Consider the following 15,837-nt stretch of genomic DNA (forward strand, 5'->3'; position numbering starts at 1 on the left):
ATAACAGAAATTTGTTGTGGAATGCAGGGGAAACAGTGTTGAGGAAAACATTAAAAGAAGGTCTTACCTAAACCTAAAAGAGGCCTAAGAACCTGAGATTTGATCTCGCTCAGTTTGAAATAAAACCTTCTCTCAGTAGCAGCCAACTCATGCAAACTGGCAATATATCCCATTACGTTCTTGTCTACTAAGGCCAGACAGTTGTCGCCACCAGCTATCACATTGCTTATGTGCCCTATCTGAAAGAAGAAAAAGAGAAAAGAAAAAACAGCAGCTTTAATGTTTTGCCTTTTTTTTTTTTACACACCAATTTCAAAACAGAGTAATGTAAATAAACCGTATTTTGAAGAGCACTAAGTGATAGTGAGCATTAATTACCTTCAGTGACAAACAACCCATTCAATACTGGCTTAATACAATACAATGACAAAAGCTGAAGAACATTTACAGCCACTGCTGTTCACTTTCCTGACTCTGACAGAGCCAAAAGACAATAGACCACGTTTTAAGGTGGCCCATACAACCATTCCACGTTTAAGAGACAGTGACCTTAAGTTCAGTCACTTTAGAAATGCAATATGCTTGTATCAACAATGTTATTAGATAGCATCATAATATCATACATCTCTCCTATTAAATACAAAAAGAGAAGAACAAGGTGTTATTAGAACTAGGACTCTGCTCTGGACTGGTCTTTTCTGGACCTGGAATATGTCAATTTATTGATAAGAGTCCAGTTTATTGATACTGCAATATTACTAACGGTAGTATTTGCTTTCCACAGTAGTTCAAAGCAAAATTCTTCTCTGAGGTCAGGAGAATTGCCTCTGACGCATTGTGGTTCCTCACTAATTTTGGCTCCCATCCAATGCCATAGAGTAATTCAGAGTCTGAGCTCTACTTTTATTTCCTTGATTGCTAAAGAGAGGATTCCCTTGAAACACTGACCCAAAGTTGTTCAACAGGCAACCAACTCTCATACGGACGAGCCTTCCAGCCACCCTCGAAGAGAAGGGGATGGCTAACAACAATCTTACAGAAGGAATACAGGGGGGCGTGTGCCTGCGTGCACAGACACAGACCCAGGGTCTACATTTTTGTCCCTCCTCAAAACACTTCCCAAATTGCTATTCTGCTCAGTTTAGGGAAATAGCAGTGATACACAGAGGAGCTAAGGCAGAGACACTCTCTACCCTCACAATTTCTTCTTTCTTACCTTAAACTCGTGTTGGTCTGAAACCACACAAAAAGAACTTGGAAAAGGACGTGCAGTCAGAGTTCACACCCCCACCTCATGCCAACCTCAAGGCATGTGTAAGATTTAGCTTCATGAAAAAAATTGTGTAGGGGCACCTCCTGTCTCCCATTAACATCATGCACATTTTTGCTCAGATCCCCCTTTGCACTGGTGTGAAAGGGAAGGGTAGGGAAGAAGATGGTGCAGAATTCACAGGGACCTTCTGCCCAGTCACAAACACGAGGCAGAACATTGGAATGGAGCAACAGAACAGGGCAGCCAGTGGCCTCAGCCAGCTGAGAGACAAGAAAGTGAAGAGCAATAGCAGTGAACACTGAACACAGGGACTGGCGAAACAGAGCACAATAAAAGAGTGCATTTCTGCAGCACACCCAGACAGAAGGAAATGGATTAAACACACTGGAAACACCTCCTTGTCCCTCTAACAGAAGGGAAGGCCAAGAAACAGACAGAGGTGAGAACAGTAATAACCCAGCCTCCTCTCTGCCCCCCATCCAATGTGCTCCTCATTCGACTACTAGAACCAACCATGTGGCTTGACACCCTCAAGGCTCATTGAGCACTATGCTGTTTCCTAAGAGCACCAGTGTGATCTGTACCGACTGTACTCACCTTACTACATGCTACTAACAAAACTGGACTCTTAGTACAGCTATTTTCATTCAAATTGTTTTCTGTTGACGACTCCTGGCCACAGTAATATAAACCAGGTTGGAAATCTTTCTCATCTGCTAAGAAGAGAGAATAATCTAGTCCTGCTGCTGTAGTCCAAATACCATCACCGCACACCTAAAATTCAAGAGGAAGGAAGACATTAAAAATCATCACCCAAAGCTGGAAGGAGAGAAAAGTACATAACTCTTCTAGTCACACATGCACATAATACACCTGCCAAGGTAAACTACTGCAGTAACCGGCCAATTTTTCAACTTCAGCATCTCATAACAAATAAACTCCTTGTGCATATACTGAAAACTCTTTCTTTCCAGTTTTCTTTTTAACGGCTGTTTTCTTGCCTTTCAGTTACAAATCAGTTTTACTTTTAAATGGGCATCAAGTGGGCTTGATTGAAGTTGGAACACTGTTCTCCTATCTACATTTAACTGGGCAATCTATATAAACTTGGGAGACAGTTAATCTGCTGTACATTAACTTGTATAAGGCCTAAGCAGGAAAATTGTGCAGCTAGTTTTCCATTAAGATGAGCACCAGAAAACATGGGAAAGGCTGTGGTCTAACTCAAAAATTGTTATTTTGCTATTCACTCAATGTGGTGAAAAGTTCAAAACAAAGAGAAAACCCACTGCCAAAACTCTGCAAAGCTCTGGAAATACGGAAATGAACAACAAATGTGGCCGTGGTCCACCCAAGGTAAAAATGTTAGAAACAATTGTTTAGAATAAAAACAGAGTTCTGAAGCATTGAGAAGTTTCAACACTGAAACACAAAAGAGAAACCAAACAGAAGGTAAAAGTGAAATCTGATAGGAAGATACAACCAGTCACACTTCTCAGTTCTAGAACTTCACTGTGGTCAAAAACCAGCAGAAGTTCGTGTAAATGATTTCTTGGGTAGATTTTCATAAGCTCATCTAAAGATCATTTCACAGCATAAGCTGAAAAAAAAATCAAGGGCTCTATTACTAAATAGCACATAGATCCACGAACAGATCATTCTCAGAAATTACTCTGCACTCACTTGTACAAGAAGAGACTCTAAACTGAAAGAAGGAAAACAGAGAAAGCGAAGTACCTTTGCGAGACGAGGGACGGTTGTTGGGGAGTTCAAGTGACCAAGCTGGCCAGAGATATTACTGCCCCAGGAATACACCTGCAAGAAGCAGTGCTGAACATCAGAATGTACATTTATATACATGGAAACATAGTGAACCGTGGTAGTTCAACACATCAAGTGTGCAAACACATGAGTCAAGGCTACAAGATTCATGTACCAGGAAGCATGTCCTTAATTTTCACTGCCTTCCTACATTCTCAGATTGTCTTCCCACATTCAGAAACAGAATGCACCAAAGCAAATCACGGCAATCTTTGAACATAATGTTGATGGTACATGCAGAACTTGGGCAGAAATAGAAATCAGAATCCACACCACTTCCACGCTGCCTCCCGTTAACGAGAACAGAAGTTTAGAAGCAAAAGAAACTAAAAACTAGAAAAGACCAAACATGATAATTATGTCAGAGATAAACAATAAACAGTAACAATTACTTGTACCTGGGATTTGGCAGTGAGTGCTAAAGAATGATGGCTACCAGCAGAGAGGTGAATCACTTCCTTGCCATCAAGGCTTTTCACACAAAGTGGCTGAAGCCTGAAAATCCCCAGAAACCATAAGGTGAGGGAAGAGGGGGAGAAGGTGGGGAGAAAGAAAAAAATATCATCAGAGGTACTGTTAATGCAAAAACACTCAAGGTGTTATTATTATTCCCCAAAACAAATTAGAGAAAACAAAGATATACAGAACATTCTGGCAATAAACCAGCTTAAGTCAAAATGGTCAGGAAGGGCAGAAGTTGATGACAGACCTCATCCCAATTTGGACAAAGTCAAAATATCACCAAAACTGATACTGATTACAAAGGGAAAAGTCGTAATTGATTGATGTTGTAACAATAGAGCATAAAACATGTTACTCGGAGAAACTTGAGTCACAACACTTGAAAGAACCAGAATACAATGCATGGTAGATGTTTAAATTTGAGAAGCTGAGACAGTTCAATACTCAAAATTTTCCGGCAGTCTAGTGAATAAAAACCACATTTATCAAAGAAATCTCACCTTGGCAGAACATCACCATGCCCTAGTTGTCCTTCTTTGCCTTTCCCCCAGCTCCACACCTCTGTTCTTAGAGAGGGCAAAAGAGCATCAGCTTCACCACTGTAGGTTGGAGTCAGAGCCACGGTCCTCATTTTTGCCCGTCCCACCTTCCGTAAGAGCCTTGGGGAAACTGTGCAGAGGCCAAGAATTAGAAAAATTTCTGATCTTTTGGTAAATGTATCACTCAGATTGTGTTACACAGCAACAGCACTGCTTAATAGCAAGTAATCAAAACTGCTTAAAGCAATTTTAATTCAAGCCCAAGAACAAAGATTAACAGGTAAGATAATAGGTTATGAATACGAAGAAGTAAGAGGTGCTAAAACCAGATAGATGTCAAGTAGTTTTTACCAGCTGCTAAAGGAGAGCAGACATATGAGAACCATGCAGTTACAATGAAGCAAATGAACCAGAACAAACGATACATTCAAGTGTTTTGAAAGAAAATATATCCTTGCAATGAACAGAAGACTTCAATGCTTCCTAGAACTCCCCTCAAATCCAAGATCAATACAGAACTAAACCATATACATGTTCAGAGCAATTAACAGCACAAAAATTGGTGAGAGAAAGTGGTCATTAACTGTGAAGTTCAGCAGTGGGAACTGGAATACTTATAGGTTCCTGGCTCAAAACCAGCTCAGCGCAGTGCAGATTACAGACCACACAGATTTTTATCTGCTACAAAACCAAAAGGAAAGATTCCTTAGCATCATTTGGCAATATGACACCTCCGATGTGCTCACTTTACCTTAATTTAACAAGAAGGACCATTTGTAAACCCACTGTTTCTGGCTTTCTTCGCATGCAGTATCTGACAGTCTTCACTCTCTACATGGCTTTCAAGTCCTAAGATACTGTTTAGCATTCGTATGCACCTTTGAGAGATCATTAGATTTGTGTTTAATAAATATTTGGGTTTTTTTCCCACTTATCAACCTCCACGTTATTATAAGTTTTCCAGTGTTTTTTCCCCAGCACGCTTGTTTACCTTGTGACAACAAGCCAGGCAGGGAAAGCCTTCGACTCCCTCCTTCAGATTCCTCTTCTCTAATATCCACTAAACTGGAACTCTTCTTCCCCTGCATGGATTCCAGCCTGACCTGCTCCTCCCGACTGTCCTTCAGCGCTTCTGGCCCCGGGGACCGGCTGCCCGCCGGAGGCCCCGGCTCGCTGGCAGGGGCGCCGTAGAAGTTCATGACCTTCTTCAGGGACAAGGCTCCGGCCTCGTAGGTGGCAGCCACTCTCACCCCAACTGCTGAGGCACACGAGGCCACCAGGCTGTTCAGGGTGGATGTGCTGCTGCCCCCAGGGCCGGGGATACAAGCACTGAGTTGTTCTTCTTGACATGGCTAAAACCAAAGGGAAATGGGCAACTATCAGAGCAGACAGCACAGAACAGTAGGATGGTGATGCACAGTCACTATTCAAACCATGGGCTGAACACCATATCATGTTTATTATAAACGTTTGCTGTAAATTATAGATGTGATTTAACTGATATTATATAAATTATCTACTTTTTTATGCTTAGGTGTACATCCATTGCTCAGAATAGTTTTTTAATGGTAGCACCAAGCACCATTTCTAAACGGACTGGGCTTTGTTGCACCTGTCTTGTAGCTCATCCATAAGAGACTGTCAATCTGGGGTTTTTAAATACCAACGAAAAAAGGATCTTCGCAAATAAATATAAAAAGAGATATAATTTTAAGCTTATTACCAATTTCTTTGCCACCAATGAAAGTGCATCAGTGAACATGCTGTATTTTCAGAGAGAAAAGTTCTCCCTTCAGTATGGTAAAAGGTAAACAGCAATTCACGGATTCATTTTGCAAGGCCTATCTTAAAACCAGCCTGGGTTGTGTTCCCTTACACCATTGTTGTATCCACATAAAGCTTAGTTAATTATCATCAAGTCACAGGAGGGACAAACTGACTGAAGGCAATTATTAGTCCCAGGACACCATTACCTGTAATAGCAATCAGCTGACCCACCAAATCAGAAACAATGCCCAAAATGACCTCTGACAAATAGTTTGAACATTAAAACAAAGACAGCAAAGTCCCATTTTCCCATGTACTACACAGTGCAAAATTACAAGTATTACAGCACATTTTATTCTGCCAAAATAAAAACAATCTGACTTCTTTAAGCTTCTTTAAAGCTTAGGTTCAAGGACTGAGATTGGTTCTATTTACTTCATCTTATTTGTAAAAGGCATACCTAGCAATACAGCAAAGAAAACTTCATTTGTGGAGGAAAGTAAAGAAAAATGCAAGATTTTACTAATGCTGAAACATTACATTAGACCTCATCTCTGCTCTTCACATGTGTGTCAATTGCAGAAGATTCAGTGAATCAGTTCCAGCCTTGATCTCTGAAACTGTGCTAGGATAACAGTGCTCTGGAAATATGCCAGGAACAAGGAACTGAGAAAGGAACAGAAACTCCACGTTTCAGTCATTTCCCAACACTGAAGGTCTTGCAAGAGTCTGAGGAGCCCAAAGCTGCTAGAATGCACTTGTAACAGCAAAAAGCGAAAGAAAGAGCAAATGCATTTACACAACATTCATTTCTCTAAAGTAAGCTTTCCTCAGAGTAACAAAGTATAACTTGCTGAACTACCAAGTTACTGGACAGATTTTAAAACTACAGGGGTTTTGTTGCCATCAGAGGCAGTAACAAAAATCAACTATTTTTTAGGTACTGTGAACTTTATTTCTGAGAACCACTGTGGAGAATGTCTTACTGCAACTATTAAATAAATAAATAAATAAATGTCTGCACAACACTTTAAATGACAAAAGAAATTTTCAGAACTCCACCATCAGTTTTGCAAATGAGGTCACAGAGCAGCAGGACTCCTCAGCAGGAGGACAGCAGCTAGGTAAGGACTGCCAGACTGCGCTGCAAGATTCTGGGTTAGTTTTCTGTCTAGTAACTTTTGGGTTCTATCTTCTTCCCTTTGTCCCTAATTACACTTCCTTTTTTTTCACACCCCCTCCCCCCCAAAAAAAAAACAGAAATCAGTGTTTTTTCAGGGAGCCACAAACAGCTCTTGAACCATCACGCTGAGCATTTTCTGATGCTTAGTAAGAGATGAGTACTTGACTGTTCTGCTATAGCATCAACACAGTGCTGTTGAATCATTTTCCACACCACACAGAGTAGTAATTACACATCTCCTATCCCTTTTTATGAGTTTATGCCACCCCTGCATTACTAACATTAAAAACTTTTTGGTCAAACCTTTTAGCAATTTGCAATTCAGAATTTTTAACTGATTGGGGAATTAGACGGATTTGTGAGGAATCTGTTCCAGGTACAGAGATGAAACCTTTACCTTAAAGGTAAACCAGATGAGTACCAGTAAGATTCACTGACTCTTACTGCCCCACACAACTGGAAAGCCACGCATCAGGAAGTAGCGCACAGAAATTGGCTTACATGGTTCTGGTACTGCAGACCACGATGAGGAGAGACTAAAGCACTGCCAAGGCTGCCCACAATGAAGGCTCACAACTGACCAACAGTGGAGGACAAAAAAATCTTCCACTTAAAAGTTGTGAACAATCAGTGAAAAAGCCACTTGGAAACAATGAAAACACCATAGCTATATTAAAGTAAGTTTTTCATTTGTAAAAAGAGTAAGTATTGTCACATGTGCAAGTGAAGTTATAACAAATTATGAGCTAGTGATTAGGTACCAACCTGTTCAGGCTCTGTACAGATGTTTTTATTCAGGCTCTCATTTAATGGGTTCTCTGACAAACCAATTAAGTACTCTTTCACTTCTTTTTTGTCTGAGAACAGAATATTTCCCGAACTAGAAATTCCACTGTCTTCCTGCCCATCGCTGCTGGAAAGGCCACTTGGTCCATCAGCTTCTAGACCAACAAGCCTCTGTTGTTCCACAGGTGGTTTCTGACAGTCTTCACTTTGGCCAGCTGTGACACTTTTGCCTTCAGAGGTGTCTGATGACGGACAGAAAACGTGGTTTTCTGGTTGGTTATCAGACAGTACTACACCCAGCGGGCAGCAGTGACTATCTGAAATGATGACATGATCTTCCTTGTCCGTCATGGTAATGAGAGGCTGACTGCAGTGATTGCATCTCTCTGGGATAGGTTTCATTTCCTGCACAGGCAGACATTGTACCAGAGCCAGGCTGTGGTAGGCTCCACAAGCAATCTGGAGCACAACACGTCCTGCCAGGTGCTCTACCTTCTGTGGCTTTGTCACTGGGAAAGTTGTTGTTATGAGACCGAGCTGGCAGCCACTCCCCCAGGCCCATATCTCTCTGCTCAGTGATAGTGCCAGCGTGTGTTCCTCTCCACATGCCAGCTGCAAAATCCGTACAGCTAGGAGAGGGCTGGTTTCAGAATCACAGATAGTGACGAGCTGGGGCTCTGGCACGCACGGCTGATGAGCGACTGCGCACTGGCCAGCGGAGTTGTCCCCCCACATGTACACCACCCCGCTCTCCGTCACCGCGCCATTGTGGAAGCTGCCGGCTGCCACCGTAATGATACGATGTCCAAGCAAAGTGTTTTCTAAGAGAGGACTATTAACACATTCCTCAGGTCCTGATCTCCAGGGCAGCTTCCCAAAACTGTAGACCTCTCCACCTGGGAGGGGGGGAAAAAGAAAAACAAATCCTAGTATGAGTGTAAAACCAATTGTTAAAACAATACAAAAATATGAAGACTGCTTCAGACAAACAGATATGAATTGCTAGCGCACTCCAGGCTCAGCAAAACTACAGCTATTTATATAAGAAGGCTGCTTGTTGCTCTCTGCAATTGCTGCTAAGTTCTACACCTCACATTAATGTTACCCTGTGCATGCATGTACCATCAAAATAAGTAATGCTTTTCTGCTAAAAATTCCATTATACTCAAGTCAGGTGAGTTAAGTGTATTTATTGGTCCTTTCTAATTTAAGGACGTACTAAGGACATACAAATGTGTATGAAGAGCACAAAGTACAGTCCTCATCTTTCCAAACACAGATTTACTATCACTTCTAAAAGAAAAAAACTTTGCAATAACTGAAGATCATTACAATTAAGATGTTTATTACCTTCTGTTAGAAGTAACCCATGATGGCTTCCAAGGGCGGCCTGTAACACCGTCTTCCCGCTGAGGCCTGGAAGCCTTTCTGGAGTCACAGAGCAGGAACCAGCCCTCCAAACATAGACCAGGCCTCTCTCTTTGGCTCCTTCTGCCTCTTCTGAGCTACAAAGGTTGGATGAAATTGGAACAGGATCAGGATGAAGTTTTCCGTGGTTCAGAAATGCCTATGTAGGAAGGGCTTAGTAGTTCAGACATTAGTTTTACTTTCAAGCCAACATATTTTAATTACTATTATCAAATTGTAAAGTAAATGCAATTTAAATGGAACAGCAAGTGTCCTCTGTTTGAAACCATCAGCTTTTTTCTCATTTGTACTTTACCGTGTTCCAGTTGCTCGCATTAATAGTGTGTTTAAAACATTACACCAGTAAGAGCTCATCCTTTATACACATTCATTTCTACCGCTAGAGATAAAAACAAGGTTTTGATTGTTTGGGTTTTTCCCCTTTTTTGTAAATTCATAATGAGTGTCTCAGATTCAAATAAGCTAGTTATTCAAATCAACTGAACCATGAAAATAAAATATCCTGAAATAGTGTGCAAGTATCAGGGCTTGCAGGAGTGACTGGAACTATCCAAAACCGGTTTAACACTTCAACGCACTGTGGTTTGAATGCTCAGTGAGCAACTTCTCCAACTCAGCACAAAGAAATTTCTCAGAATTTTGACAAGCCCACAGTTTTAACAATCTGCAAAATCCCTTGATTTAAATACAAAAAGTTATACTAAGCATCAATATAGACTGGCTTTAATTAACACGAGACTTAAAATTAAATTAAGAGTCATGCTTAAATTCTTTAGAACTTTATATAAACTGTTAGCTACTCAGAAAGAAAAAATAGGTTTAGCTCCTTATTTGACAACAGCAAAATCACTCACTCCCTGCATAAATCAGTTCTTGCAGCTTGACATGAACTTGTGAAATGAAATATACTAAGATAGCAAGAAAAGCTTTGACAGAATTACCATCTTTGTCCAGAAGAAAAGGCCCAAGAATAAAACGTACTCCAAACCTGTACCAAACCCAAAAAAGCTATTCTGATGCACCCCACCGCAGGCAAACTCATGCAAGCAGCCCTACTCCTGCAGACTATGGATTTGTTAAACTATGTATTTTGTTAACTGTGGTGCACGGAATGAACATCTTCACACAATCTGCCTCTGAGACATTCAATTTAAGAATAGCTAAGAAATCAAATTATCTCTCTTAGCTCCTCTGCCTATCCCAAATACCTTTATTTTTCTACAAAACAGAAGGAAATAAGAAGAAAAAAAATTAAAAGGTGACAGTTTAGAACTCTTCTAAAATTCAAGTAAATAGTTTATTCCATAACAAAAATACAGATTTAAGATGCAGAGTCCACCTTGCCTTTCGAATACATAGGACTTGTGTTTAGAAGTAAATTAAAAAGGAACCAATCAAGTAACATACACCCAAAGAAAAAAAAAGAGTTAAAAATTTAATATCAATATAAGGATAATTCACTTAAGATAAAAAAATACAGATTTTACACAGATGGGCAAAGCACTTCAATGAAGACAAAATGGTAATATTGAGAGTTTTCATCAACATACCGTACATCAAATCAGTTCAATGCCTGACATTTGCACTTTTATCCATTTAACAGGTCTTCAGAAAACAGTGTAAAACAAATTTGGACATAACAGGATTTGTGACAAAAACATCTGACCTCTATGAAATATCTCAGTGCAAGCAAAGTCTACTGCAGGGCTACAGATCCATAATCAAAATTCACAGGTGCAGGTACCAGACAGGATCTACTGTGCACTTGGCAATGTTACTTTCAACTTTGTAGCCTGTGGCTATGGCTCCACAAATTACAGCCATCAGCTTAAAAAAGAAGTTGCTGTTGCAGCAACTTTAGTGTTCCAGACACAACTGAAGCTGGAGCTAAGATAATAATCTTCCCTTTAGTGTTTTAAGACAAGTTACATAAAAAGTATGCTGATATCACTTCGTTTTGCAGGAATATCATGAGCTGGCCTATTTCAGGGAGCCTCTGTGGTTTCACCTGGCTGTTCATTCTCACCTTCTTTCCTGTGAGTCCATCTGTCAGTGGCAGCACTCCATCACCACCAAATTGTTCCCCTTTCAAAAGGAACAATATAATTTTCACAAACTGAAAAACACAAAAACCAGCGATTTATTTGCAGAAAGCATAAAATAAAACAACAACAAAATCCCCCCAAAGTTTTAGCTCCTGCATTCAATAAATAAACACTTCCACAGTGCTAGGATGGTTCAAGTATTTATATTTAGTTCACTCACACTGAGTTGGCAGACAGAAGAAAAACAGCCAGACTTGTCCTAACTACTCAGCTCACAATGGATCTATTGTGAGGATAGAATGAACAAAACCTCATTCAACGGCAGAAATTTACATCAATCTCTCCATACAATTCTCATTATACCACTCAAGAAACACCAAATTGATTCATTTTCAGTCATAAGACAGAATTCAATACTCAGCTAAATTTAAGGTGAACAGATTTGCATGAGCAGAAAATGATCAGGAGCTGAATTTGTAACTTCATTCCTGAACCAAAGCACACATTACCATTAGAAGGTGTAATTCTGCCTGGGCAGAAATGCAGGAAGCAAAGTTCAAAACATTTCTTCACGCAAACGGGTAGCAGAGTGCCTATGGAGATAAAAGACAACCACGGGAGGCAAGGGGGAAAAGTGGCTGCTCTAGCTACAATTTCAACCTCTCAGATTTTGAATTTTGCACGTTCACCGTCACACCTTTCCATCCTCATGAAGATACCTTTGTATTACTTTTCTTGGAATAAAAGAAAGCTACACTTAATCTTTGCTTCTTATGATCTGTTTGGCTTCTTATTAGTATTAAAAGAACTGTGATTTCTCTGGATCTACTGCCTTACTATATGAAGTATTACAAATTTTAGTTACATTAATGCATGTGTCTAATCACATTTATTCAAACAAAGTTTCACATATAAATGCTTTAGAGCTGTTGCTTTATTATAGCTGCTGTCTGATAGCCACTGTAACAAAATCAGAAAACAACTTAGTTTGTGTAAGTCTTAAGACCCAGAATAAGTAGTCTGAAGCTTTTGCATACAGAAAACAGAAATAAATATGGCCAGTCATGAATATAGGAGACAAAATATATTCAGACCTGTAACTCTCAAAGTTTCAATGCACACTTGGAAACAGTAATCATCAAGTCAATAAATAATTAAAATAACTAACAAAACCTCCAAGACTTTCACTGGAGTGTTCTCACTAATGAATTACCAAGGAGACCTTCACTTTTAGAAACAACATGGCATACAAATAACTCCAGTCTTGCAGATAGAGGACCCTAAAAAGTGATTCGGGCTTCACAGCTGGCAAAGAACAGACCACAAAAGATAAAGATCTGATAACATGGTATTGTGGTAAGTCATATGCACCCTGCTCTAAAAAAACCCCAAAAACCAGAGCATACTTTCTAGGAACACAAAGACACACTTGTCACTAGAAAGTTACTGCGCTCAAGACAGCCTGTCCTTCCTCAAGTACGAAAGAAAAAAACCATTTACAATTGTAAAAGTTACCTTTTAAAATATTAACAAAGGAAGTCTCACAAAGAGAAGGGAACTGTCATGCAATGCTTCGGTAGCAGAGGTGTTGATGAGACATCAAAGGAAAATGGAAACGCATTTTTGGAACCATAAATTCCTGATGTGCTCTTGCTCAGAGCATGCACATTCAGGGTTTGCTTCAGCCTACTCAGAACCACCAAACCCTACAATTCATTCTCTTCAAAACGCTGGCACCTCTCCTTTATGAAGGACTCCAGCTTCAAAGAAAAAGACTCAGTGGGTCAATGAGTCAAAGAGATGAACACTTTGATAGAGAAATTGAAGTATCAACAGATACACCATTTACATTGCATGTAGTTATTTGAGGTGAAGGAACTGAGGCTTAAAATTCTTGACTTCTAGGATTTATGGACTTTTTTAAGGACTCAAAGAATTCTTTTCACTTTCATTAGCCTCAACTGCAAAAAAAAAAAAAAATTAATTGTCATAAAAAACCTCCTGATTGTAACAAAACAAAGTTAAGACAAGCATTTGATTAGCTGTTTTGTAAGATCTCCCTTCAAGGCCAAATTGAAAAACTGTTTACATAATTATGAAGAAAGAAAGTTGCAACAGTGGCGAACTAGAAACGAAGAGCATGATATGATGGCAGTGATAGATTTTCTTTCCTTTACACAAGCTCACACTTAGGGTTGCATTACCAAGCATTTACACAAATCAGGGAAAACAAAAGTAAAACTGTTTTCTTTCCACAGATGAGACATCTTTAAGACTTTTGAAATCACTTTCAAGTTTTCATTCACTCCTACAACAGCACAAAATATTCCCATTTCACAGCTAAGGCAAAATACAAGTTGCTTTGCCACAGCTACAAACTAAGCAAAGTAACTGTAATAGAAACTTTCTTCCTCCCAACAGAAAGATACAATTTTCCTTGCTTGTTCTCACATTACACCTACATTATTTCCTTTCCACTACGATTACCTGAATAGTTACTAGATTTAGCATTCATGGAGGTGAACACCCAGGCACAAAACAACACTCCTGCAGGGAAGCTCAGTGTGATACCAGCACCTTCACTGCTCTGCCCATACTTTTACCATCTACATTTTTCTTTCAGCGCTGCAAGTGGAAAGCAGCAAGGAGTGCCAATTACGAAATGGATTTGTGCTACAGACAGATGGTCACTGGCATGACACTGATGTCATACTCTCCACTTACAAAGTTAATGGCTAATTCTCCAGAAATCAAATGCCACCACACCATAACAACTACCATGGTTGGGAATGATGTGGAGCAAACACTACTCTCATTACCACGGACTGTGCTCTTCACTGACCATTTTTAAGTGATCACCACAGGTATGAAGGTAACCTTACATTCAATGCTGAACAGCAACAGCTGCTATGCCCCTCACTTTGAGAAACACCAGAACTCCCATGAGCCTCATGTGCTTATTTACCTCCTATGTCAATAAACACTGCAAATATTTCTACAGCTTTCATACATGTTTACTTATGTATTTCCAAACACATTTTAATAGATTTGTTGCATCACATTTAGTAGTAACTTGCAGGACCAAGACTGCATGTGTGTTACACAGAATTACCTACTCAGGGTCTGAAGAGGTGATCTCCAAGCTTCCTCATTCAAAACAGAGTCGTCAACACCACTTACTGTTGGCAGCTGTGGCTTACATACAACGTGTGACCAGTTAAGGAAGCCCTTGTGTTTTGGTCAGCACTAACCACTGCTTTTAACATTGTGTGATTAAGACCTGCTCAGAACGAAAAAAAAACAACTGGCTACTGAAAGACGGTAGTGATCCCTTTGGATGAAGATGGAAAGCTTTCAATGCCAGTTCCAGAGAATGCAGGATGGTAGCAAAATACAGCAGTAAAGAAGTCAGGGAAACAAAACCAACACAGCTGAAAATTATTTGCTACAGCAGGCAATTGAAAATGTAAAATTTACCACACTCGTAAAAGACTCAAAAAATTCTGAATGCCCTTCTGCCTCTTTTTCTTTTGAAATTGCACATTCTCACGTGCTTCCCCTTCTGAAGACAGTTCACTCTGCAGAAACTGAAAATGATAAGTACAGCTAGTTTACATAAGCAGTGATTAACTACAGATCATCTACGACCACTCCGGTTGCTCCCCGGGTATTTTGGTGCCTCACCAAAATATTTTCCTTCTGGAAGAGGCGGTCTGTGACAGTGGCCGCACACTGTCACCTGTACAGGATACTGCAGCCACAGTGCTACCATTACCCAACACACTCCAAAAGCTGAACTGCATTTACACCTGAGCAAGCAAGTCATGACAAGGGACAGGACTTTTAAACGCAAGTGGAAGGAAATGAAGGACATGTCAGTTATAGCTCGGGGGTCTCTTTCCACCAAGAGGGAGGAGACCTTACAGACCCTACAGAAATACACCTCGATCTCTCCGCTGTACCAGCCCATCACAGCGCGGTTAGAGCGGACACCCAGGGTCCGTCAGAGCCGCCCTTCAGCCGCACCCGAAGTGCCCAGGTGCAGCCGGGGGCGGCGCGGGGCCCGTCCCGTGTCCCCGGTGCCGCCCCGCGCTCCCGTCCCGCAGCGCAGGTGCGGGCGGTGCGGGCACGCAGCGCGGCTGCCCTCAGGGCGGCTCGCGCCTCCCGCGCAGCCCCGCGCGCCTCCCGCCCCTCTCGCGCCCCTCTCGCGCCCCTCTCGCGCAGCCCCGCGCGCCCCGCACCTGCTGCCGCCGCGCCGCCCGCGGCCCCTCGCGCCGCCCGGCTGACTCACGCGGGGGCGCGGGACGCGCAGGAGGCGGGGCCAGCGCCGCGCCAGCGCCGACGGATCCCTGCCCGGGACAAAACAGGCAGAGACGGGCGCGGCACGTGGGTGCGCGTCAGGAAATGCTCGAGGCGCAAATAAGGAGCCCGGGGCCGGCCCGTGCGGGATCGGTGACAGCGACAGCGCCCGCCCGGCCCTTCCTGCTCCGCAAAGCCGCCCGTGAGCCGCTGCTTTGACGAGGAGCGGCCTGC

At 41.5% G+C, this 15,837-nt stretch overlaps 1 protein-coding gene across 3 annotated transcripts in view; it reads right to left on the bottom strand.

Annotated features, from left to right (window-relative positions):
* The window catches only part of ALS2 (alsin Rho guanine nucleotide exchange factor ALS2), a 37,187-nt gene extending 21,575 nt beyond the window's left edge, over positions 1-15,612 (bottom strand). For 2 of the 3 annotated variants that reach the window (XM_066189698.1, XM_066189696.1), the window contains exons 1-10: positions 15,546-15,612; positions 11,286-11,375; positions 9,182-9,336; positions 7,811-8,727; positions 5,087-5,447; positions 4,057-4,225; positions 3,493-3,589; positions 3,011-3,088; positions 1,871-2,047; positions 68-239 (exon numbers count right to left, since the gene is read on the bottom strand). In XM_066189698.1, coding sequence (XP_066045795.1) covers positions 68-239; positions 1,871-2,047; positions 3,011-3,088; positions 3,493-3,589; positions 4,057-4,225; positions 5,087-5,447; positions 7,811-8,727; positions 9,182-9,336; positions 11,286-11,305 — 2,146 coding nt within the window. In that variant the 5' untranslated portion in view covers positions 11,306-11,375; positions 15,546-15,612. Of the gene's footprint in view, positions 1-67; positions 240-1,870; positions 2,048-3,010; positions 3,089-3,492; positions 3,590-4,056; positions 4,226-5,086; positions 5,448-7,810; positions 8,728-9,181; positions 9,337-11,285; positions 11,376-11,813; positions 11,900-15,545 lie in introns of those variants that run through there. The other variant, XM_066189697.1, reaches the window with a different exon arrangement.
* Between the last annotated feature and the right edge of the window lie 225 nt (positions 15,613-15,837).

The sequence above is a fragment of the Chamaea fasciata genome, unplaced genomic scaffold, assembly GCF_029207755.1.
Source record: "Chamaea fasciata isolate MVZ Bird 193981 ecotype frontalis unplaced genomic scaffold, bChaFas1.0.hap1 SCAF_8, whole genome shotgun sequence".
NCBI lineage: Eukaryota > Metazoa > Chordata > Aves > Passeriformes > Sylviidae > Chamaea > Chamaea fasciata.